At 40.2% G+C, this 25812-nt stretch overlaps 1 protein-coding gene across 1 annotated transcript; it reads left to right on the top strand.

Annotated features, from left to right (window-relative positions):
- Positions 1 to 807: 807 nt before the first annotated feature.
- On the top strand, positions 808 to 25812 carry LOC104250524 (solute carrier family 22 member 15-like). Its single transcript, XM_059821270.1, has 12 exons — positions 808 to 897; positions 2775 to 2921; positions 6704 to 6836; positions 7501 to 7665; positions 9311 to 9440; positions 11133 to 11354; positions 13001 to 13141; positions 14915 to 15000; positions 19166 to 19274; positions 23720 to 23792; positions 24300 to 24463; positions 25415 to 25812. The coding sequence occupies exons 1-12, from the start codon at positions 808 to 810 to the stop codon at positions 25425 to 25427; spliced, it is 1473 nt and encodes a 490-aa protein (XP_059677253.1). The 3' UTR covers positions 25428 to 25812.

Genomic DNA, 25812 nt, shown 5'->3' with positions numbered 1-25812 from the left:
TTCTGGTAGTTTCATTTTTTTTATCGAATCATCAAGCAGAACTGCCTTGTTCTGTAGGTGCCCCATGACCACATCTGGCCAGAGACAGCAGTGTGGGGAGACGGCTACAGAGCAAAATTAACCTTTGGTAGTAGCCTGCAATTATCTAGGCTAGATTAAATCCTGGTGGAAAAAAATCCTGCTTCTCTTAAAATCGAGACCATGGAAGAGGGAGAGCTGCTCCCGTTTTAAACAGCTCTGGAGCAACTGCTGAGCTGTTGTGCTCTTCTCTGGGGCATCTCCTGCAGCTCTGCTTGGAGTGCCTTTTTGCTGGAGAGGATATTGGGCCATATCCCCTTGTATCCTACCTGGAGCAACCTTGTATCGTAGTGGCCTTTTCCTGGAGCCGTGGTGGGACTCTTCCCCCCCACCTCCTGCTGATGCTCTCCACTCTGCTCAGCTCCCACAGTGATTCTTATGGACCACTTTTTTTTTTTTTAAGCGAGATTAATGAATAATTCGCCCCGTGCAGCAGCCGCCTTGCTCCTTCTGCCCACAGCACGGCTGCTCTGGAAACGGCTCTCTTTTAACCAGGTCTCAGTCCTCGGCTGAGGGCCGGGGGGGGGGTCACTGCCCCGCTGGCCCTTCGGCGAGCAGTTTGCCCCCGGCCGGGGCTGAGCCCCCGCGGGCGCTGCTGCCCCCCGCGGCGGGGCCGCAGGTGGGAGCGGGGCGGGGGGGAGCGGCGGGGCCGGCGGGCGGGGCGGGGCGGGGCGGGGGCGCCAGCTCGGCTCGGCTCGGCTCGGCTCGGCTCAGCGCGGCGGGCGGGCTATGGCGGTGGGGCTGGAGGAGGCCTTCGGGGCGGCGGGGGAGTTCGGCGGCGGGCAGCGGCGCCTCACCGCCTTCCTGGTGCTGCTGCAGGTGAGGCCGGGCGGCGGTCTCGCTCTTCCGTGTTTTCTGTCGTGTCTTTGTTTGGGGTTGTTTTGGCTTCCTCTCTTTTTTTTTTTTTTTTTGCTCCGCCGGCCCGCGGCAGCCCGGGCAGCATCCCGGGGAGGGGCGAGCAGCGCGGCGGGACGGGCTGAGGGCGGAGGAGGAGCCGGGGGCTGCCCCCGGGCGCGCACTCTCGCTGGCACGGCCGCCTTTCCCGTGCCCGCCGGGATGCCCGTGCCCGCCGGGATGCCCGTGCCCCTTCGGCACCCGCCTCCTGACCTGCCCGGCGGCGGGACGGGGGTGCGAGGCGCTGCCCTCCCTCCCCACCCCTCGCCCCGCCGGGGGCGGCAGGTGGCTCGGGCGGCCTTCCAGGAGACGGTGCCACAGCGAGAGCCGGGCTCCAGGCCGGGGGGACGACCAGGGGTCCTGCCCCCAGCTCCTCCGCCTCTGAGCATCCTCTCCCTCGGCGGTCCTGGCTCCTGTGCCTTGTCCGTGTGCTCCTCTCTTGGCGCTCGAGGCAGTAACTCTTAAGGAGGATGGCAAAGTAACCACCCCATGGCATTTCCGTGGCAAACCTCCTCTCAGACCCCCGCTCGGTTTCGTGGGCGTTTCAAAAACGTTTTAGTGGGTTTTGTTCCTTTTGCAAGTTGCTTTTCAAACTTCTTTTTCGCCTCGGTGCCATCTTAACGTGCTTAACATTTCAAAGTTTATGATCTGTTTTCCTTATTTGTATGCACATCTTCCACTTTCTGAAGAGTGCCTTTTAAGCGACAGAGTGGAAGGAAATGGAGCCTAACCACAGCAGCTGGGTTCTCTTCTGGGGTGGGTTTTTTTTAATCTCTGGTGAAAAGTGGTATGCAGGGTGCTGTCTTTAAATAGTGTCCACACCCCCGCATGCAAACACTTATCTGTTTCACTTGCTTAATTTCTTCGTAACAGGCTTCCTCCTGTTAGCGCGGTTCCGCATTTTGATTTAAAACGCTGTTGTGAGGGAGGGAGATTGTGCTGATTGCAGGTTTTTGTTTGAACGTTCTCGCAGAAACAAGTTAGAAGGTAAGCGCAGGATAAAATGGCACGTTAAAACAAGGTCTAACCAAATCCACCACCCAAAGACTTGTGACCCAATGAAGGGAGCCATTCTAGACTCAAAACTTCTCCATCAATGATAACGTGCTGAAAATCACTAATACTTGGATATGCTTAAGGAGAATGTTATTTTAAGTTGGAAAAAATAAAATAAATCACATACAAAACCCAGAATACGCTCATCAATATGGGCTTCAAGATGTTTTGAATAAATATTTTTCAAAAAGGTTTCTTTATGAAAATCTCTTTTATTCCTGCACATTTGTTTTCCTAATGATCAGGTTAAGGTTTCAGTCTCTGCAATGGAAAGAACTAGCAGAGGCTTTTAAAAATACAATCTTAGATTTCATGGTTTTGGTTTTTTTTTTTTGACTTGTCACTACAGGTTGTATTCTTTGAGTATAGTAAGTAATATTTTTTTTTTTTTTTAATAAGAAGTCATCTAAGGGTTAGATCTCGGCTATGAAGCTATGATGAAGTTCTTAGTATCTTCCTTTCCCGTGCCTGGCTACAAAACAGCAAGAACAAACTGAACAACTTTGCAGCAAGAAGGAGGGTGGCAAGATGAAGCTTTCACTGAAAGTGCACCAGTATCTCTGGAGCAGTAGCCGCTGCTCCCAACTGCCTCGATGATGATGTCTGGGGATTTAAACTCAGTAGACTGATTGCGTTTTGTTTGTGATGCTGGGTAAAGGGAAACTGTTAGTTTAATGAAAAGCTTACAGTATTCCATCAGCTCTCCTTGGGATTGTTTAAGGTAAATGATTGTGTCTTATTTTAAGGTATACGTGGCTTGTCAGTCGATGCTTATTGTGCTTGTGGGAGCTGTGCCTGAGTATCATATAGACCAAGAAGGAATTCCAGCGAGCAGAACTGAGCTTGCCAAGCATATCCGTTTTGCAGACAATTTCACATCTATAGTAACTGAGGCAAGTACTTCCGTCGCGTCTAACCATTTCTTCTCGTCTTGCTATTTATGCCACTAGTGCTGGACGTGGCGCTTGTAAAAGCTGAGCAGGGCTTACTGTAATGTTTTGCTTATGCTATTAAAAATTATTGGAACCCACCCATCTGGCTTTTTATTTTATTATTTTAAAATCTGAAAGTATATAATTAAATAATTGGTTTAGCTTTCCTAGTGTAAATCTAATATTTATTAGTTTAGGTTAAACTTTACTTATTTTGTTTTGAGTTATCTTTACCTTCAGATGTTTTAGAAAGTCATTACTAATGAAGAACGATCATTCAACTACAGTTTATAACTCTGGAATTTAGGATGCTCTTCTACTGGCTGTTTTCTACCAAGAAGAGGTTCAATTTGTCGTGTCTGCACGATCTGGTGTGCATGTAAGCTTTACCATGAGTTGCATTCATTTGTCACGGAAGATACATCTTAAAGATTACAACTAGTATGAAAATGATACTCACGCACCATATGTCTGGCTATTTTAATGTGTGGTGAGAGCGGGAGATGGAACGGATTGAAGTTTGCTGAATGGGACAGAAGCTTGACCCTTCATCCTCATGCCTTGTGAATTCCATGCAAAAGGCTGTGTTTGCTTTTTGTTAGTCCCTGGGCTATAATCACTCAGGCAAGCGTGAGTGACCTAAGCATCGCTGCCAGTGCCAGAAAAAAGACTGTGTGGGTGGCTTGGCTTGTAGCGTGAACTGTCAGAGTCCTGCTGATTGCATTCTTGGAGCGGTTGTCAGTAAACTCGTATAAGGCAGGTTAGCACTTGGTGTAGCCGGTGCCAAATTTTTGCTTCCTTCCCCTTATCCCATATGTGACCGTGTAATGTTTCTCTTGGAAAAATGTAGTGACTAGACATAAGAAGGAATGATGCAATATTGGTTCATATCCTCTGTCAGAAACAGATTTTTCTGATTAGCTGCTTTTCCAAGATCACCCTTCAGTTTCAGACTCTCAGAAAGATGCGTGATATGGGGTAGCGCTGAATTTATAATCAGAAATCAGCAAATTTTAACTAATAGAAGTCTGTGTTCCTGTTTCCAAAATACATAGTAATTTTCAAGACTTATCAAAACAAATTTATGTTCCCATTCATTTCAGTAACTTTATTGTAAGGTTTTTTATAATGATATTGTTAATAGTCTTTACAGGGCATCTTTAGATGCTGGCCAATGTTTTGCTGTACGCTAGTGGTCTAATAACTAAATCAAATTGCCATGAGGATTTAAATTGCTGAGAGAATGTCTGTTTGGGTGATGACAAAATTGGCAATGTTTTTGTTGGCGAGCTACAGTTAATTTTGACAAATATTTAACAAGTTCCTTTTTTGCAAATAAAGTAGATAGACGTATTCCTTTAAAAGTTGTATTCTTCACAGGTTACTACATCAGACTTGTTAAAATATGAGCATCTTCCAGTGACGCGCTAAGCAGCACAAGTAACAGTTTGCAAAAGTGATCTTTTGTTCTGTCCTGAGAGAGGAAGCTGCTTTTGTAAACTTTATTTCCTTTGTTTTGGTGATGGAGCTTAAACTGTAAATATTGTCAGTTCTGGTTTGGCAGGGGCACTGTTCTGCTCCAGAGCTCAACAAAACTTCAGAGCAGCTCTTTAGTTCTGCTTCAAGAACTAATCATTGTAATTAATTTTGGCGTAACTAAGGCTTCGTTAATAATAGTTCAGGCTTGGTTCATGGAAAATACAGTTGTCAGAATTGCTTCATGGTTTGGCATGGACTCAGTCCCCTGCTTTATTTAACAAGTGGTGATGCTTAGGAAGGTGAGTTCAGGAATGTCTTACATTTGGTGTAGAAATGGTCCTTTACCTTTGAGAAGTTGATTTTAACAACCATATCCAGAAGCATAAAGTTGTTTTGTCTCTTGTGTCAGCCTGAAACACTCTGCAGATGAGAGCTGGGAGTTTGAAATTTGTATGCTGTGGAGTGCTAGCATGGAGAAGAAGGACTTATGCCAGCAGTGCTTTGTGCCTGGCAGAGCACATGCTGTGGTATTTTTATACTTGAAGTTTCCTGAGGATTGGTGCCCAGGAATATTTCATTGTTGAAGTCTCCTCGGAAAGCAAAGAAACCATAAGTTTCAGGGCTGCTTCTTTATCCAGTGTAATAGGGTAGAATCTACTACCCAGCGGGTTATAGTAGAAACCATCTGCAAACGCTGCTGCACAGGAGTTCTGTCTTTCCAGAGTATCTGAAAGTCCCACAAAACTCTGAAGTGCCAGAACACTGGGTACATTGGACTAAAGAAGGCGTTCTGTGAATGTGTTAAATCTTGTCCCGCTCCTGCAACCTGCATCTTGCAGGCTGCTGGATGGGTAGAGCACAGGTAACTGGTGGGTTACTGGGTGGATGGAGCCATGTCCTTGTACTTTGCCACTAGATGAGTTCAGATTGAGGAAAAGCATGTATTTCTTGAGATTGCTATAATTAAAAATTTCAGTAAATACCTAATATTCTTTGTGGATCTGTATTAATTCAAGGCAGACGCTTCAGGGCTGAGGTCCTACTATGCTGTATTGGATTTTGGTCATGGCCCTCTTCCCTTAAGCTTTGGTTTTTTTAAACCTTCTTAAAAAAAAAAAAAGGCAAATGAGATTAGGATCTTTCTTCCTTTCCCCAAAGGACATACTGCACATGTCATTGAATAAGTCAGCGTGACACTCATCTGCTTTTTGGAAAGTAAATTTTCCAGTAAATACACTGGGAATTATTTGAAATACTCAAGTAATGATTTCTTTGGCTAAAGCTTTGCATTGAATTAGTTCAATTCTTCTCCTGGAAAATCACTTGGATTTTCTGATTGCTCTTCTTTCTCAAGTTCATGATGTCAGCAATGTTTGTAATCCCAGCAGTGGGTTTCTATGAGTGTTGATTCTCTGTTTGTAGCGGGGGGGCTGCACAAGCTGTCTGTGTACCTTGCACCCTCAGGAAGTAGTGTTTCATTTGATTTCAACCCGCTGTCAGTTCATTTTCACTTATGTTAATTTTCTTCTGACAATTTTGGGTTATGCTACCTCAGTTTAGCTTTTGGATGAGGTAGAAAGTACGTTTTATAAAGAAACCCATAATTTGTTTCTAACTTCTGTTTGATTATAAATGCATGAGTGCAATAGGATACTGAACTATCAGTGAGTAGTCAATAAGTAGGTCTTAGAGTTTTTATAGAAAAAGGACATCTTTCCATATTCCCTTCCTGCTTCTCTTCAACAATTCAACATTTGTATGAGGAGGAAGGGCACCAGGGATTACTCATGGTTCAGGAAACGCAGCCGCACAGCGTTAACTCTCTACATACTGCAATAGTGAACGTGCTTTATTCTTGTTAACGAATAATTTTTATTACCTCTTCATTGAAATAGCTAAGCTTGTTCAATGTTGAAATGGCTAAGCTGTTAACGATGCAGACTTTCCTTGTTTTAATAACTTAAGATAAGTTGCTTTGTCAAAGCTTGGGAATTGGAGTGCAACTAATTATACTTATCAAGCTGAAAGCTTATAATATATTAGAATGAAATTTCTTGGGGGAAAGTAGCAATGTGAGAGTCTGTTAGGAAAAAATATGACTACTGTTGGCTTACCTATCAAACTTTGAACAAAATTTTAGTTGGATATAAAGCAAGAACTGGGAAATGGCAAGAGAAGAATTTTGATAGATTTTTGTTGTTTTTGAGGAAGCTAGCAACTTGCTGCTAATACTTCTAACAATAAGTAGATTATTTTTTTGACAGTGGTACCTAATTGAACAAGAAGCCTACAAAGTGAGTCTTGCATCATCCCTGTTTTTTGCTGGATTGCTTATTGGAAATATTACATTTGGCCCTTTGTCAGATAAACTGGGCAGGAAACCAGTGTATATCTCAGGTAAGATTGCTAAAAAGTTTTTCTTAAGCATTCTATATGGATAATGAAATCTTTCTTTTCTGTCCTTGAGCCACCCTACCCGGAGGCTGCCCTTGGGCCACCCTGCTGCGTCAATGTTAAGGAGTCAATGATCTGTATAAGCGTTTCACTCAGAGTAGAGCAGCAATTTGTTAGTGTGAGTGTGGTGGGCAGCATAGTGGTCAATGGAATATCAATGGGAGATGAAAAAGAACCTGCTTTTGCTATGACTACCACTGTAGCGTCCCACACATTGCCTTACCATATTGTCTTCAATAAAAATAATTCGCTTTTTTGGGGAGGGAGGAGGGTGGGCGAGAATGGTTTACCTGAACATCTTCAGTGGGTAACTCAAGTCCTGGTGTTCTGTTTTCCAGCTGCGTTTGCAGCCAAAGGGTCTTTCTGTTTAATGATGACATTGTTTCAAGGAAACATCATGTTTTGGCATTGCAGACCTCAAGTGTGTGACTTGAAGATGATTGTAATTTTCTTATGGTGTGACTTGAGAAAGCCAAATGTGAGAGATTAGAGACAAGACTAGTATAGACTACTCATTACCATCAGTAACTAACTGTGCTCCCTGCCTTTCTTCTGAGTTCAAGCTGCATAGCATAAGTACTAATTACAATTTATTCTCTCTCTACAGGTCTATTTTTTGATGTCGTTTTTGGGTATGTCACAGCATTAGCTCCAAATTATGACATATTTGCAGTTTCGCGTTTTTTTGTTGGAATTGTGAATGGTGGAATGGCCCTTGTGTCTTTTGTCCTAACCCAAGAATATGTAGGAAAATCATTTTGGTCATTTACAGGTGGGATTTGGGAATATTAATCATTATTACTGTGCCACGTATTGTTCTGACTATCAATACCTTACCTTTTAAATTCTTAGGTTTGTACCAAGTAAAGTCAGTTTGTGGCATAAGTCAAAAAAGTGTATGTGATTCATCCAGGTTCTAATTTCTGTGGGAAAGCTGCCTGAATAAGGAAGATGAGATTGAGTTTGTTTGATAAATAGCAAAACTGAGGTTTTAAAATTGGTACATTGATTCCTAAAATTTCCCAATTTGTACACTGCGTTATAGTTAAAATACATATATATATGTTTTGGCAGATCCTGCCAACTTCTGAATGAGGCTGTATGGTAACTTGGGAAGGTATTCTTGAAAATGTTCTTTGAAGTCTCCATGCGCCACAAAATGACTTAGTGCCTGGATAGTGTTTTTTCCACTGCTGAATGTGCTCACCATCCAGTATTTTTGAATGTCCTTTTTCATATGTAACTACCAAGACTTAAAATAAATTTAACGCTTGCATGTGAATCTGTTGTAAAGCTGGAGTAGCTCAGACTGTAACGCCTTTTTGGCTAGTGCAACATGGGGAAAAACTTGGTCCAAATGCTGACTTGCTGTGAGCATATTCCTCCCTCTCCCTCTCTTTCTCCTTCAGTTACCTCATTCTACTGTTTTTCTTACTTTTCTGGACTCCTGGGGGTTTATGAGACAGTTGTGGTTTAGTTACAGCTTTCAACTTAATTTTTAAGTACTGAATTTTCTTCTTCTCTTGGGTTCACTTTTGTGACTCACGCCCTCTCTCTCCCACCCACCCCTCCTTCCCCCTTGCCCTGTTGTCTGTCTCTGCTCTTCCCAGCCTTTCTTCCTGCAGGACCAGCCTCCTGAGGGACCGAAGAGACAGTCCGTTTCCTGCTGCTTGTCGCTCTAGGTGCTTTATTCTAGTTCTGCTCAGCTGTTGAGAAGGAGGTGCTGAACAATTGATCAGGGGCTGAAGGAGAGGGAGCTGCTGGACACAGCTCAGCAGTGTTAAAGAAGCTCTCCTAGGTGTTGGCTGTGAGCTGGGCTTTGTGGGCGATAGCTGAGGCTTTCTGAGTTAGTACAAGATGTCCTGTGTTAGTCTGCAGAGGGTTTGTCGTTGGGCTTTTGGAGTTCAAGCTGACCCCATATTTTTAACATTTTTATTTATGTGTGTTCATCAGAAGTCTGCTGTAATAAACCTCTGGCTTGCAGCTGTTTTTGTACTGAACTCAGTCCTTGTACTTTTACAACTTCGAATTTCTGTTCCAGCCTGCCACCTCTATTCAAGATAACCTTAATAGACCTAAATAAATCACTCGCTCTCAACACTTCCCCTTCCTGTCCCCAGGTTTTCTCTGTAGTCTGTAGGTTCCTGTTCGTTCCTTGGTCTCTCCTATGGACCACCCTTTATTTTTGAAAGGGGGGAAAAAAGTCCCCCCCCACATTGATTATACAAAGCTATACTTCATGGGGATAGCATAATACACCTAAGCCAGCTGCTTCACAAGTGCTGTAAAGATACCTCATAAAATTGCTATTTTATTTAGGTATGTCATGGGGGGCTAGGAATTTCAGCCTTTGGCTTAAGAATTTTTTTTCTTTTGCCAATGGTTTCTGTAGTCACCATTTTGGTCTTTTATTTCAGGTTCGTTAACTAATTTGACGTTTGCAGTTGGCATTGCTGTTTATGCTTTACTGGGTTACTGTGTAAGAGAATGGCGCTACCTTGCTTTGGTATCGAATACTCCAGGAGTCATCTTCCTCCTTCTTTCTTTGTAAGTGGCTCATGTGCATTAAAATAATAAGAAAAAATATGCAGCAATTTAACAGTTACTTTTTCTTGTCGTCATTCAAGAGAGTGGTATAAACAAGGCTGACGTTTTTCTGTGTGGTTTTGTGAACCAAGCAAAAGAAAAATCGTATTTTGAAGGAAGAAACAGTTGTAAATGAAGCAGGAGGTCAGGGTTACCCAGAAGACAAGCTTGTGTTTCCGCGTGCTGTTAGAGCTGTGGTGGCCAGCATTGCAAAGACCAGCTGTGTGCCAGCTGTCCAATAAAACTCCATTACAAATCTGCTTGGGGAAGGGAAGGTCTGCCAGAGGCTGCGAGAACACTGCCTTCTGCCAAGGAAGGGCTGCAGCGCTTGAGAAGTTTTGGAAGTGATCCTAGAGTGATTTTAGAGTTTCTTTTCGTGAGACACATGCATGCAAAGGGAAATACGTGAGAGCACTTGGAATTGCCTTTTTAACGTGATACGCTCTGTATCTGCTTGCTTTTGAGGTCCTTTGTGTGTGTTCCTGGCACTATTGTGCTTGGGTGCTCCTATTTAGAATTCCTACATGGACATTATCATAAAAATGATTATGAAATGCATCAGTACTTAAGGCAGTGAAAGTGCTAGCTTTGTCTGGCCTGTGTTTTATACCATGTATACTTCTGATCACTAGTTAGAGCTGTAAAAGAAATGAAAGAATTAGTGTAGTAGGTTGTCTGCACAGTAATACAGGGAACACCTAGCATGCAGCATAGATAGAAAAAACTCGTCTGTTTTTTATTTCAATTTTATAAAATTTCCATTATTTTTTAGATAGGTCTGCTCTTGAAATAAGTTCTGTTAAAGAACGCACCAAAAAAACCCCTATTCTTGTAGTCAGGGAAAACAAAGCCTCTGGGCTGAGGAAAGAAGTTCTGCATAGTATATTTTTCTCTGGTGTTCTGTTTCTAATGGAAATAGAATTACTTTGCCCAAATACTAAAAATACTGGGATCCTCTGATGTGATGTAATGGAAGGCTGCAGGACGTACATCTCTGTTAAGAGTATGAGAGAAAATAAAGGTTCGGTTAAAATTATTCCACTTTTTATTTTATGACTTGTATAAAAGCAGCAGCACACTCTACAACCTGAAAAAAACAGGAATAATGAGCTGAAGTTGTGGTAAGCAAGGATATTCTGATTATACTTGGGAATAAGAGATTTAAAACTTATGTGGGCAGCAATGATCTGGTACTGGAGCACAACAAGTAATTCCCCAGTAAGGTTTCTTTCCTCTTCTCTCTGCTCCAACTCAGAGCCCTTCCCATAATGGAGAAGCTTGAAGTAAACTTTGTGAAAACAAAGTTTTGTCCAGGCTGTTCAGATAATTGGGATTTGAGATGCTTCCTGGATAATGCTAGTGTAGTGTTTCCTAAGTCGTCGCTTCAGCAGAAGTCAAGATTTAGATTTCAGCTCCTCTCACATGATGGAGTGCTTTGTCAAGCATCTCCAACAATCCTTCTGTAAGGTTGACTGTATTATTAGCGGAGTATGTGGAATTTAATATGCAGAACAGTGCAAATAGAATGTTTTCCTCTGAATTTTGTATTGGCACTTTTTTAAGCATTGATTTGCAAAATGGAAAGATTGACTTTAGTGCTTTGTTCATAGGAATCAACTTGTCATTGTTGATTTTTCTGTTCTTTCCTATTAGTATGCTCCCAGAATCACCACGATGGCTGTACTCCCGAGGGAAAACAGCAGAAGCTGAAGATGTGTTGCAATATATTGCCCTTGGTAATGGAAAAGAGAGATTAAATCTGAAATTAAAACCAAGCGCAGGAACTTTGAGAAACGATGAATCGGCACCTGGTATCCTAAACTTAGTAAAACACCCAGTCCTTCGGTGGCGAACCATCATACTGATGTACATCTGGTATGTAATAACAAGATGCTGAGAGGCTGTGAATGAGTCAGACATGAGGAAATGATTAAGATTTTCATCCTTTTAACTAAATCTTAAATTTGTCAGTTAATGATGGCAGACAACTTGGATTATTATCCAAAATGATGTGTTGTAAAGTTGATGTTTCATTATTATTGCTGTTGCATTTTATTTTCAGTGTGTAACTTAGAAACTGCTTCAAAAGCTAGTAAGAAATAATCTGGTGAGAACATAACACTTACATTGACTGAAATGAGAAGCTGAAGCAGAAATTGCTGAGAGGACGTGTATTTGAACCAGTCTTAGGAAGAAAAGGGCTACGTGGATTAGACTATGATACAGATCCTGGAGTAAGAATAAGTGTGAATACCCCAAAAGGACATTACACAGGTTCAGTGGAGGAAAACCATGGGCAAGATAAAATATAGATTGCACAGGACTATATTAGGCACTGTCTTGAAAAGTGGTACAATTTGGACAAAAAAAATCATTCTGAAGCGCAGGAGGATGTAACATAATATATTAGCAATAAACAGCAGTGCAGAGGGAACCCCTGGGGTGGGGAGGGTGTTGGGTTGGTCATTAAAGCAGCGGCTGTTGCAAATTGGCTAAAATCTGTAGGAGGAACAGCTCTTTCCCAAAATGCCAAGAACAAATTTTCCTTTTTCAAGTTCATTGTCATTTGAGACAATTGTCAGGATGTAGGTGAGAAAAATCAGTAGTTTGATGCATGGGGTAAGCAGAGATGTGCAGGACGGGGGAGAAGCGGCAGGAACATCTTTGCTAAGTAGGACCTTTTAGGTTGCTGGTTGGTAACTATAAGTGATTATGGTGATGAGAAATTACACAAAGGCATTCTTACCTTCTGGAAGAAGAGGTTGCAGCACTGTTTTTTCTCTGTCTCAAACCGTGTTAAGATGCAGCGCACAGAGCTGTTGGAGTGGTGTCGCAGCGGTTGTCACCCAGCTCCTTGTGCTGTTGCTCAGGAGCCTTTAGACACCACCCTCAGCTGTGACTGGCAGAGGACATACTTCTCGTATCAGGCAAAACTCTCCTTTCCTTTTCTACGTCACTTGGCCCAGACTCTGCTTGGGCAGTGTGGGAGTGACTAAGGAATAGGCAAAATGTCTGTGTGGTATCTGGCGGCCTTTCCAACCCAGTGTTGTTTTTTGTGGGGCGGGGGTGTGGGGGCTTAGTTACTTCCAAGGGAAGTGATAATAGGTTTGTTGGGGAAGCCTTTCCCAGGTTTGGGGAAGACCCTCTGTATTGAGCAGTGGATGTACATATCTTTTTCTTTCGTAGGACTGCTTTGCAACAGTTTAGTATCATCTGCTTCCAGTTAGGCTTGTTAGATTTGCTAAATAACCTAGAAAAAACCCTAAGGTAGTAGAAAATTCTGAGTGTTATGCTGTGCATATATATAAAAACATTTGTTTTCTTTCAAGAAGATACTTTGTTTAATAAAATAGGAACTATTCTCTTTGCCTTGTTTCCCTTTGGGGGGGAAATAAGAGGTCGCTTCCTAGCATGTAACTCAATATAGCTAATCCGTAACTTGGCATAATTTACCTTTTAAATACTTTCTTAGCCCTAAAGACTAGTTATGTTAGTAATGTAACTTTTATGGTTATTTTCAGGTACGTCTGCAGCTTTGTGTACTATGGACTAACTTTAAATGCTGGTGAATTAAGAGGAAATCTGTATTTAAATGTGGCTCTTTCTGGTCTTGTGGAAGTTCCAGCATTTCCTCTCTGCATGTTTTTTATTGAGAAATCCTGGTAAGAAAAACTTATTTCCTAGTTTTCTGCATATATTTGTAGCTAGTCTAGAAAAATATTAACATTTTTCTCAGTATGATACTTCACTGTTCTTCTAAAGCAGTTGATTCTTTGGGGATTTACTCTGCTGCAGGGGTTTCTGCAGTTGATACAGAAATGGGACTCTGATTTTCTATCTCTTATCTTTTTTAGTTTTGTTCATCTTTTGAATTATTCAAGAGATGAGCTTTTCAATTATTAATGTTATTAAAAAAAGTTTGGTCTTTATGGGGAAAAAATGTGAGTAGCCTAGTTATTTAAGTATCTATAGCTTATATGTATCTCTTACATATTTATGCAGAATGACTTATTTTTGTACTGTGTACCAACTGCAATTGAAAGCAGTTTTCAGCAGTGTTCATTCTTAAACTTTTCAAAGAAAACTTTGAAGTGAGAGCTGTTCAGTTTTCACTAAGGCATGAATGATCACTGTCTGGTGTTTTCATGTTTTTCAGTGTCTTTGGCAGCTCTCGTTTATGTGGGTACTTATTTCCAAAGGTCAAACAGTCTGGCTCAGGGTTTCGTGTAACCTTCAGTTTGAGTATCTTTGTAATGATATTTTGGTCTCACTGAGGTCAGTGGCAAAAATCCCATTTTCTTCAGTCAGGTGAGGATGTCACCTGGTGGGTTTTTTGGGGCAGTAATCAAGAAGCTGTCAGCTCGATCAAGCTATAAAGCAAAATGACCAACCAACCTTCACCCCTAAGCCCAAAGGGACATGTATTTAAACCACAAACTGCCCAAGTCCTCTTCTATGTGTTGTGGTGGGTTTTTTTGTTGTAATTTGAAATTTACAATCCATTTGACAACTTTTTGTTTCCTGAAGTAAAGATACCTGTAGTTTTAGGTGCTTAGTGCAAACAGAATGTGACAAGCCAGCTGCTCTGTTTTCATTCAGTTTTAGTGAGCAGTATCCTTAAAGTATAGCTTTTTTGTTGCAAAAAGACGTAGAAGGTTTTTAAAAACAAGTATTATATGTATGTTACAGATAAACTGTAGCTCTACTCACATGGGGTAGTAGTTAGAAATAGCTGTGAGTTCATGAAATAATAAGCGTATATAGTATTCCTACATGCCGATAAACTGCGTTACTAAGAACATCTTTATTTGTGGTCCTTTGCAGGTAGTTATGAAATATTTAAGTGTGGCAGATGTGGACATGGGCTGGTGATTTTCTATCCTGTCATCTTCTCTTCTATTTTAAAACACTAAGCAGTAGGAAAAAACCTGCTTATTTCTGTGTGTATACTATTAGACCGAAAAGCATACAAAATAGTTTTACTGTGTGTTATAACTGCATATATTTATGCAAAGTTGCAAAAGAGAAATACAGATTAAGAAGCATTAGAATTACCTTTTCTCGACCAATATTAATTTGATCTTTGTGTATATGCACTGTAATACTCTTTTGGTGACAGAGCCCATTGCTTTGCTCAGTACAGAGAAGAAAAACATCGGAGTTCTTGTTGCTGAAGTAGATGGGTTCTTCTCAAGGGTGCAAAGTCAATAGCTTGAAAATCAAAACTTGGCTAGAAATAGGAAAGCTTTTGTGGGAGGACTTCAGTACACAGAACTAGGAAAATAATGCAAGATTTGAAGCACTTACCAAGATAACAATAGATTTATAACTGTTATTAATGCTGCTGTGTACTTCAGTTGGTATTTTGCAGACAAATTCAAAAAATACCAAAGGACTTTGTTTCCATCTTTATCTTGTTGCTCTTTTCCTTCTAGGTCTGGAAGACGTAAAACTATGTCATCTTTTCTGATATCTGCAGGATTTGCCTGTATATTTACCATGTTTTTACCAACAAATGCTGGTAAGTATGTACCACTGCTATAGTAGATGTTTGTTAATTTGGGTAAAAGCTGACAAAACAACTTAATGAGTATTTTGTGACCGAGTATATCAGGGCCTAAAGCCCTATCCATTTATACATCTCTCTTTCTCCGTCTCTTCCTTCCGGGGCTGGTCATGGGGGCCACGGTCTTGTCTATACTGCTTTTAACATCTTGCTGGTGTAATTTGACCCCGTTGATTGACTAAGGTTTTCTGACTGCAAGCCCTTGGCACTTTGAAGGTCAGACCACGCTATCACGTTCTGTCTCAAATACTGACGCTCCATTAATTTATCACTTAAGCAGTTTACCTTAAAATACTGGATTTAATAGCCAGGCTGCAGTGCAGTGTAATGTTAGTTTGGCTGGATCTTAACAGTGTGAGATGCCAAGCTTAATTTTACATTTGTTTTGGTGGCATGTAATATTTATAGAAATAGGGACTGAGATTTTCCTGAATTAGAAGCTTCATTCATCATTAAAAACCCCAAACCACTAAAGTACATATTTTGTACTTGAAAATTAGAAATGGAAGTCAGAATTGCTATATGGAAGCCATAGGGATGGCAAGAAGCTTGCTGCCTTTCTCAATCTCATGCTGTGTATTGCTGCGCTATGCAGGCGTGAGGACAGTTCATGGTAACAGTGAAGTATCCTCAAGTATATTTCTCATCTCAAAAGATGTTTTTTCTAATGTTGTTAGTGTTGTTCACATATGTTTGGTTTTGTATTTTCACTTTTCTTTCCATTTCAAGTGCAGTCTTTCTGTACTAATATTTATTTTAGCTACTAAAAACTTATGTCTGTAAGACAGTAACAAATAGAAGTGGCTTCTCTCTGCTTGTATTTTTCTTAATATCACTTCAGTAGAAATGTTTTAGCTTTTAAGAGTGTTTTGACCCAGGAGCACCAGCAATGTGATTACAAGGTAGCCTTCTATAGGTTGTGTTTATCCTTAACAGTTACAAATGCTGCCTGGCATCCATTTCAAATTGATCTCAGAAAAGTCTCGGGAAGAAAAACTGAGAGAGAAAATATCCCATAATCCTATTTGCCACGCTTGTGTTAATTCAAGTCCTCAGACGTTTTTGCTCCTTTTATTGAGACTGTGTCTTCCTTTGTTCCAACAAGTTTGCTCTTTCTGCTTCTTTTTTTATATTTTAAAGCAAAATGAAAGAAAAGAAGTAACGACTAATCAGGATAGGGTAATAATTCCTGAAGAGTTGCTAAATTTCAGGATATCTTCTGCTTTTTCCAGTTGAGTTGACTTTAATCCCGTTAAAACATCTTACTTCCACTGTGGTGAGAGTAAAGCTGGTTCTTGGCCCAGAGCAATCTGTGTCAGTTAAGTAGAAAGAAATTTGGCTTCAAGCATGATGAACATGAGTCACTTGGCTGGATGAAATGAGGGTTGTCGCATCTCTGACCGTCCTGTTACTAACGAGAACGCTTCCTACGTTTGTCTAAGTCTGCATTCTTCGGAGTGGTTGAGAAGAGCCTTGATTTTTATTACAACGGATTTAAGATTTTAATGAGATATTGGGCACTTGCCTCTCATGTCTGTAACCTTCACTCAATTTCTAAACAACTCTGCAAACTTGTGAATGAGAATCTGATCCAAATCATCTCCCCTGCAGAATAAGCCAAGAACATTTCAATTATTAAAGATGTGTACCGAATTTGAGACTAAAAATCTCTCAATGGTTAAGTAAAAACTGATATATCCCTCAGCTCCCTCTTTCGTTATCACTTAGAACTCATCAGTTAATTTGTGTGAGTATCAGATTGGAAGATGGTGAGGGAGGGTGGCAGCGGAGGGGGAATGGAGCTGTAATATTCTTTTCTTTCAAATGCTGCTATAAAGCACAAAGGAGTCTTCTGCATTTTGTATCTGCTTTATACTATAGCCAGCAAAGGAGACTTTTAGTCTAGGGGTAATCAGATTTTAACTTTCATTTAGATTTATCTGCTTGTGCTGAACACATAATAACTTCTTGACTTTCATTGATATGTTTTCCACTGAAGAAGGAAAGAAAATTTGCAGTTCTTTAACAAAAGCTGAGACGATTTAATGTTGGGTATTTCCTTTTTTTGAGAACTAACCTTTCTTAGTGGATATTTTTTCTGAAGTAAATTTAAAGACTCCTTTAGTTTCAAAAGTACTGTTTAAGTGAACTTTTGCTTATGAAGATGACAGCCAGAAGGTGAATCTGCATAACAGCACTGCAAATGAGACTCTTAATGGCAGTGATGGCATCAAAACTTGTCACTCCTGTTCTAGAAGCTCTTAAACATCAGCACTGTTTGTTACCATTTTCCCCTGTTTTACTTGCCTAAATTCGAAGGATCAATTAATGGAAGATTATTCCTTATCAATAAAACTCAAATGCATGAATTTAGTAAGAACTTAAAACTTTGCCTTTTAGCAAAATTTGAAACAGTTGCCCTGACTGTACTGTTTCAGGCAGAATTGTGTGCAGACCGCTGCTACTGGATGTTCTGCTGAAAGGGTGTTAGAATACAACAGAAGTGTTAAAGATGCTGCATGGACATGCTTGGCTGGACCTAGCAAATGACCTATAAATGGTCACCAGAATCCTCATAGGAGAAAGTGCATTCCTGCTTAATGGTGTTACATTTCATATATGTACAGAAAATAATGGACTGTTCTGCAAGAATTGCTAAAAGTATGTTCCAAAACTCCGAGGAAAATATAATGACTATGTCTGGAGTTGCTTACATAAGGAAGCTGATGAGCAGTGAATTTCCAGCATCCTTCTAATCCCATGGTAATTCCCCACGTGGCCAGCCTTCAGCCCCTCTGACGGAGGGAACCTGGAGAAGACAGTGCTCTTTAAATTCACTCCCAAGCTTCTGAGTGCTAATTTCTCTGTCTGAACTGACTCTTTCTTCTGTTTTGATAGTAAAACCAAAACTACCCAAGTGCACTAATGCTAAATTTCTAGTATATGGGTAGACAATGTTCAATTTAAGTCTCCCTGGGAGAAACCCAGCAAATTTTGAAACACATTGGAGAATTACAAATTTCTTCTTAGTCGCTTCATGTTTGGTTGATGGAAGAAAAGGGATGTCCCAGCTTCCTGACGGCACCCAGCAGGACTCTGAGGACCAGGTTCACACCTTTGCATCTGGCAACTGTATGTGATGTTCCAGTTCTTACTGAGCAAAAGGAGAACTTGGAGGAAAATGTTGCATCTGTTTTGCATGAATTACAGAAATATCTGCAAAAATGCATCATGCTTAAAAGAAATTAAATCAAGTTTCTGGATTTCCGCTTCAGCGGAAATAGACTCTGACTTGATCAGATGAATAGAAGTGAAAATATTTGAGAGCAAAATTAAAAGAAAAGCAATTCAGAAGCAATCAGACTTTCCCATTACTTAATCAACATCATTTCATCCAGACTGAAACACGCTGAAGTCAGTGCTGAGGAAGAGAACCTGAAATAGAGCTCATCAGAGCATTCGTTCTTCTTTCATGCTTAAAAAATATATTAAATTACCTTTTATTAAAATGGATGGTGCAAACATAACCGTATCCGAAATCAGGATAATGAAAGTCAGGTTTCTTTTGGACTTTGAGAGCCACACCTCAGTTTAACCAACTAAAGTCTGTCTATTAGTAAACTGGGCTGCATTAGCATTTGTTCTTTCTGATTACAGAGCTGCTGCATTTTAAGTCCCAACAGGATGTCCTTGGGGAGTAAATAAGCTGTTGAGGTGAATCAAGTTTTATGGTTTTAATCTAATAAATTTAGTCAGGGAGGCTGTATTGTCTGTTTGTCAGGCAACAAAGATGTAGTTACCTGGTAAGGTGTTCTGACTGCAGAGCTGGAGGCGTTATCCCTTCCTTCTAGAGCTGTGATAGTTTTACACTTTCCCCCCCAAAATGGGGCAGATTTTCTTTGTCCTAAATGATTTCATGTATCTATTCTTATGCTAAATCTTAGAATGGTTGGGAAGAACTGAGATAATTGCTTTTGTGCTTGTAATTGGAAAACATACAGATGAAATGTCGTTTTTGCATTACAGCCTCTTAAAGAGGACTGGATGTTTTCAACATTGTGTAAAAACTGTAAGAAACCAGACTACTTATGCTTACAGCTTATTTTCTCTTTCCTGAAAGGTCTGCTCCTCAGTCCCACCTTGTTAGCTTTGTGTGGGAAGATGATGGTCAGCGCTGCTTTCAACATCGTGTATATTTATACGTCTGAACTATACCCAACAGTACTGAGGTAACTTAACAGAGCTTCTGGGTAAATGAAAATACTTTTCACACACAGTGATACTGATTGCTGCTGTGCTCTAATATTTATCTGTAATTGGCTTTACCTGAAATATCAATGAGTCCTTTCTGTAATTAAGGCAGCTTGCCAGGGCTTGAAAGGGCTTCTCCTCTTAGTCACATGTTTTGCACCCGTGCACTTTCCTGGGCTCTTTGTGGCAACTTCCACTACGTCTGAATCCAGAATAAAAATATGAAAACCAGCTTCTTACACTGCAGTGCTAGGTGCCATATTTCTCATTTCTACTATTGATGTTGGGAGTGAAATTACAGGCTGCAAAACCAAACATAATGATGTGATGAAGTGTATGCCAAGGTAATTATAAATACAGACTATGCAGTAAGGACTATTTACAGTCCTTCTGTATACTTATATCTCCTGTATGATTATGTGTGTTTGCCTCCTGAAAGACAAGTGCTTTTCTAGATCTTTGTTATTTAATTAAATATTTATAATGCAACTAATTTTAATAGTTTCTGTATGATAGTAATTTGCTTTACACCATTTAATTCATGAACAAGTGGGCTAAAACCTTAGTTTATTTTTCATAGTTCTCACCAAGACTTTGTGAGATTACTCTCTCTCCTGTTGTCCCAAGATAAACCTGAGATAGGAAAACAGAATACCACACAGTCCTCTTTGCTCACCCCCCATCTTGGTTCCATGTGGTTTTCTGAATGCTGCCCAAAAGTACATGTTTAGAATTTGAGCCACATTGCACTAGTTGCTTAAGAATAGCAACTACAAAACTACTGCAAAAATTGAGCCCTCCTTTGAGGGAGCAGGAAAGTTGAAAGCTGACACGACGTAGGAAGACATCCTGGCTGGTAGATGTGTCCTGTAGTGCCGTAGAGCTATTTAGGATGGTGACATCAATCACCTGATTCCAGGACACTGAGGGCTTTGGGGGGAAAAAAAAAACATGTGGGGGACTCCGTGGATTGGCTTTTTCTTTTTTTTTGAGGTGCACAATTTGCCATATGTTACAGAAGCATAAAAGCTAGACTGTGAATGCGGTTTTTACAATAAAACTTGTGAGGATGGAGGTGGATTGACTGTTTCTAGATACTGACCTTCTTGGCAAAGGTTTAGGTTTAATACACAGGTCCCAAGCATGCTGACTGAAATTGGATGGGGGGGTTTGTTTACATTCTCCCTGTCCAAACTTCTGTGTTCTTTAAGGTCTCTTTGTCTAGTGAGTGTTTTTTGTTTTTTGTTTTCCCGTCCCCTCTGCTTTTATGGAGTTGAGAATCAAGGGAATTAAATCTGAAAGTGTTTTAATTCTCAGTTTTTCCCTGTTTCACTGTGTTCTCATGTTTCATGTTACCCTGTCTTCTGGAGTCCCACTGATGCTTGGTGCCAAGTACATGACAGCTCATACCTAGCAGGAATTACAGTAGTGTCTCAGTGTGTTTGAAACTGTTTATGATTAGGAAGATTTTAAAAAAAAAAAAAATATATATATATATATATATCAAGTGAAGTGCTACTTCATTTGAGAATCTGCACTAATATTCTGGCACAGAAGTAACTATGTGTCGAAGATACAGTCCACCAGTGGAGAAAACGTAAGAGTAAAGACAGTTTAGAAAATTAGGAACTTTATTAGACAACTTGTGATTAATAATATGGCCAACTATTATGTTAAACCATTTGAAAATTCCTCACGTGACAATCAATACATTTAATTTGTTTGGTATCTCTCTGGCACTTCAATTGCAAATATTACAGTTTATGCAAGAAAAGCAGTGATAGGCGAGTGTTTGATTTAAAGCAAAGCATCAGCACCATCTCGTGGTCTTTGCAAACCTTCGTAGTGATCCTGGCATTACTCTGACAGCGGAGCTTCGGCATGCGGTGGGATGAGACATGTACCATTCCAAGGCAGTGGAGAGGAGGTGGAATTAACTTCTTTCTTTTTCTTTTTTTTTTCCAACGGGATGTTTTGCCGAAAAATTAAATGTCTTCAGTATTACTGCTCTTTATTTAAACCTACTTCGTACTTTAAGCATGAGGACTGGTAGGCATATTTTTTGAAGTTAATTGGTACATGGAAGAATGACAAATACACCTCATGTTAGAAATGGGGAGGTGCTATAAGCTGGAGAGTGTGTACACGCACTTTGTACTTTTTGTCTTTTTGATGTATCCTTAAAATACCTGCTGGGGAACAAAAAGTTAAAAATAGAAAATATCACTACTGTTTCATTTTGGACAAAAAGCAAGGTTGTCTTTGGAAATAAAATGTAATCATAGCTATAGTAATACAGATGTAAAAACAAACTCATAGGTTTTATAATGAAAAAATGTTTGGAAAACGATGGCATCATTGTATGGGATGGCTGGAATTAGAGTGGGGCTATTGGACTGTCTAGGATAGCATCGGAAAGCTTATTTGCTTATTTTCACATTGGGGAAACTATTATATTTTCATTTATGTCAGCGGTGGCACTATTTTAAAATACTTGCCCTTTTGATCTCTGGCTTTCTTTGCAAGGAGCTCCCCATAATTCTTTCTGTTGAACAACAATCCTTGGTGAGCATTAGTGAAACTTGAGAGCTGGCAGTGCCGGCAGCAGAGAAGCTTTTGCCTTTGTGCAGGGCCATACCCCAGTCACCGGGGCTGGGCACGCAGCGCAGCTAGAGGAGTGCCACGCGGAATACGAAATTTGCCAGGCAGCTGCAGTAGGGCTAATTGGCATGGGCAAAGCCCCGGGCTGGTGTGATTATCCTGGTTGTAGAGCTATTTTGGCTGGTATTAGCTCAGCGCTGCTCTCCGTGGGATGGTAGGAGCATGTGCAGTCAGTCAGGTTTAGTAGGTCTTCTGGTGAGCGTGGTAAAACTGTGGCAGTAAGGTAAGACGGGCAGTGGGTGGTCAGCTATCGGCACTGCAGCACCTCATGAATACTTACTAATAGTTCTTGGGCGGTAATGCATTTTTCCTCTTGGATACCATAACGTTGTTCTGCATAACCCAAACTCTGAATTAAAGATATCCCAAAGTCTTTCAACAACTGCTTTCATTTTGCATTGGAATTGAAATGACCCAGTTTGCATTTAGGATCACCTTTTGCCCTACTCCCACTCAGCGGAGAAAAAGAAGCCAGCAAACCTCTGGATATGGGCAGGCTTAGGGTCTGTGGGAAGAATGCTTCTAAGTGAATGGTTTGCGCACAGACTGGTGTGTCTCATCTGTCCAGGGATTTTGTTGACAGGGGAGGTGCTTGGTCTTGTCTTGCGGGGTTTGGGTTGATGTTGCCTCAATGTGAGGAAGTGTGGGTTGCTATTTTCCTTTTCCCAAGAGGACCTGATGAGAGAAAAGGTTGCTTTGTGTTTTTGTTTTTACATCAAAGTCACTGGCTTCTCATCAGCTCCTTCCATCATCTGTTTCCCTTAACCTGTGCAAATGGCCGTTAGGAAGGGACACGCAGGTGGGTGGTTTTGGTGTGCTAGTAACCCATGTCACCCCTCTGCTTGTCGTCTTTAATCCTGTCACTGTCCTCCTCTCTGTGGAGGAGGAAGAGGAAACAGGGTGAGCAGGAGCAGCTCGGCTCAGTGGTGTGACTGAAGAGGATGATGAATGAGAGAAAGCAACCAAGAGACATACGGAGAACAGCCACCATGAGCGGGTTCTTGCTGTCTCACTGATGCCTGGTGCCAGGGTCAGTCTCTGAAGGGGCTGTTGAATACCGTATTTAGGAGTGATACAGAGATGGAGGATTTTTGCATTTGATCAGGAAATGAAAGACTTTGAGGATTTTTGTAACTTTCTTTGAAGAGGATCCTGCTGTTCCAACCCATGCTTTGATTATCACAGTCTAGATGAGATTGTTTTAAACTTGTCTGAAAATTGGAGGGAGTGCAGAATTCAGCAGCCCCTCTAGTGACTCATCTGGCCAGATGTTTTCAAGCTTCACACTGGCAAATAGTTATTTTCTGTTTGGAGGTAAGCACTGACTTTTCATCTGCACAACCTGAGGTGGCAGAAGAGAAGCTGCTGCTGATGGCCTGAGCTGGAGATAGTATTCAGGATCTTCTGTCTGAAGCTCCTGCCAGATTTTGAAATTGTTCCCCATCCAGCACAGGGATGTCCAATTAAATTGCCCTATATGGCAGGCTGGAAAACCTCTCTCTTTGTTCAGACTTGTGTGAAGGATTGCAGAACAACGTGGTTTTGCTAGGGTTTGAAAGGGTGTGATTTATCTTCCTAGCAGCTAGTTGTAGAAAATCTTTGGAGTAACTGCTGGAGGTCTTTAAAAACTTTTTTCTTTTTTTTTTTTAAATAAAGACTATTGATAACTTAAAATTTGCTTCTGACAGTGCCACGACATGTTCATGCATGATTCAGTTGTGTATTCTGAAACTACAAATCTTTCATCCTTTGTTTGAAACAGAAATGCTGGCTTGGGTGTCTGTTCCATGTCTTGCAGATTTGGGGGCATTTTGGCTCCATTTGTGCCATCTATGGTAAGATTATTTTCTACTTTTTATGTAACTCAGATTTATTAAATTCTCTCAAAAGCACTGTGCTGATGTTGCTACAACATACGCCTATATTCCTTGAAAAAAAATTGTTTTTATGAAAAATTAAGTAACGTTCACTCAATTTCAAGAAGTAACGAACAAGATGTTTAAAAATACCTAGTATTTTATCCTTTTTGGAAATAATCTAATGTTCTGTGTTGTATTAATATTTCATCTGTTAGTGAAATGATTGTTGTATAATACATTTGGTACTGCTAAGGCGCACTCAGATACTGAGTTCTTTTAGGCACGTAAAAAAAGTTTTCGTATGTAATTTCACAGAAACAGCTTAATTTATTGGGTTTCTTTATTCTACCAGTATATGGATAATTGCACGAATTGCTGGAGTGAATAATAGTAGTCTTTTGGTTTTGACTGCAGTTCATTTGGATCATGTATTTTAAGAGCAGGAAACAATGCTGGATTTTTACTATGGATTTTTAATTTTAGAAATCTCTTAGTCCTTCTGTACCGTTCGTGGTGTTTGGAATCAGTGGACTGTCAGCAGGATTCCTGACTCTTCTTCTGCCAGAAACACTAAATAAGCCAATTGCTGAGAGCATTGAAGATCTCCAGAGTCCCAAATACCAAGTGCTTAAAAACGAAGAGGCAGAGTAATTTTTGTTTTTTACTGTAGCTTTGCATTATTTTCCCCTCTATCTTATGCGGGCCGTGATTTTGTGCGTATTGCTTTGATTGGGCATGAATGAACGTGTGCATGAAGTTTTTAAAGCCATCTTTCTCTCGCATTCAGTGGAGATTTAAATTTCAGCTTTCACCTGTATGTATTACATTATATGTAAATGAATACTGTTTTGTTTCCTAAAAGCAAAACAAATTTTAGAAAGGCAGTCGAATAATCGGGGACAATACATTCAGCAACATTCCTATGCTTTTATAGTAAACCAGCTAGACATATTTTTCATATATTGGATTGTGCTATTTTGTCATGTTTTGTAGTGGAACATAATATAAAATTAATATATATGTGAGGAAGTGTTTTATCCTTCATTAGTCTCCTGGGTTAGAGCCATTTAAAGTGTTTTCCTGTTGTTGATAATGCACTAAATAAAACTTTTGAGGTGGGAAATGAAAGTTTGGTTGTTTTGACAGGTAATAGAATAGAAAATGTGAAGTATATCCCCTAAGTTTGGGAATGGCTTCCCAGAAGAACTAGTTTTAAAAGGGGGGAGGAAATTCCTGTAAGAAAGGAATTGTTAGCTTAGAACGAAGCAGGCTTAGTGTAGGTATGAAAGAATATATGTTTTTCCTATGTTTTTCTTGATAAGTTAGCTTGTTAATTATCTGGTAGTTACTGTACTTAATCAGTTTAATCATTCTACTCACACCATTATGCTTTTGTTTTATGCTTAATACATAGTAATATTACATTCAGTTGAAATGAAAAAAAAATTTTTTTAGTTTTTTGAATATCATTTCACTTCTGTCTCTTAAAAAAATCAATGAATTCTGTTTTTCACATTTAATATTAACCTCTAAAATAGGACAAGAAAAATAAGACATGTAAACTGTTTTTCAATAATAATTTTTCTTCTGTCTGACAGGCAAAACAGTTAGAAGAAGACACCAAAGTTTTAGGAGGTCTGTCTGTCGTCGAAAATGAAGCCTCTGTTGAGAAGGTGCTGTAACAGTTGAAGGGCAGAGTCTTGCTCTGTGTATCTGACAGGAAATGTTGGAGGACTCATGTATAATGCTGTTTGTAGCATGTTGAACAGTTTTATGTGGAGGCAAATTGAGAAGATGGAGGAAGTTGATCAAAGCTTGTGAGAAAATTGGTGACAAATCTGTGCATTAATTTAATGACTTAACAAAAGCCTACTTTGGATGTTTGGACTTCTCTACGGCTTCTTAAAATGAAGTATTAATTTATTTCACAGAAAGTAATTGCTACCTTCAGATTTCAGCTATAATGTTGTAATTGAAGTGATGTGTATAATTTAAA

The sequence above is a fragment of the Gavia stellata genome, chromosome 9 (genome assembly GCF_030936135.1).
Source record: "Gavia stellata isolate bGavSte3 chromosome 9, bGavSte3.hap2, whole genome shotgun sequence".
Classification (NCBI taxonomy): Eukaryota; Metazoa; Chordata; class Aves; order Gaviiformes; family Gaviidae; genus Gavia; species Gavia stellata.
This window is presented reverse-complemented; position numbering and strand designations above follow the sequence as displayed.

Coding starts and splice junctions, on each gene's coding strand:
- LOC104250524 (XM_059821270.1), top strand. CDS start 808: ATGGCGGTGGGGCTGGAGGAGGCCTTCGGGGCGGCGGGGGAGTTCGGC. Junction 2,922..6,703: donor TCACATCTATAGTAACTGAG/GCAAGTACTTCC, acceptor TTTTTTTGACAG/TGGTACCTAATTGAACAAGA. Junction 13,142..14,914: donor TTTTTTATTGAGAAATCCTG/GTAAGAAAAACT, acceptor TTTTCCTTCTAG/GTCTGGAAGACGTAAAACTA.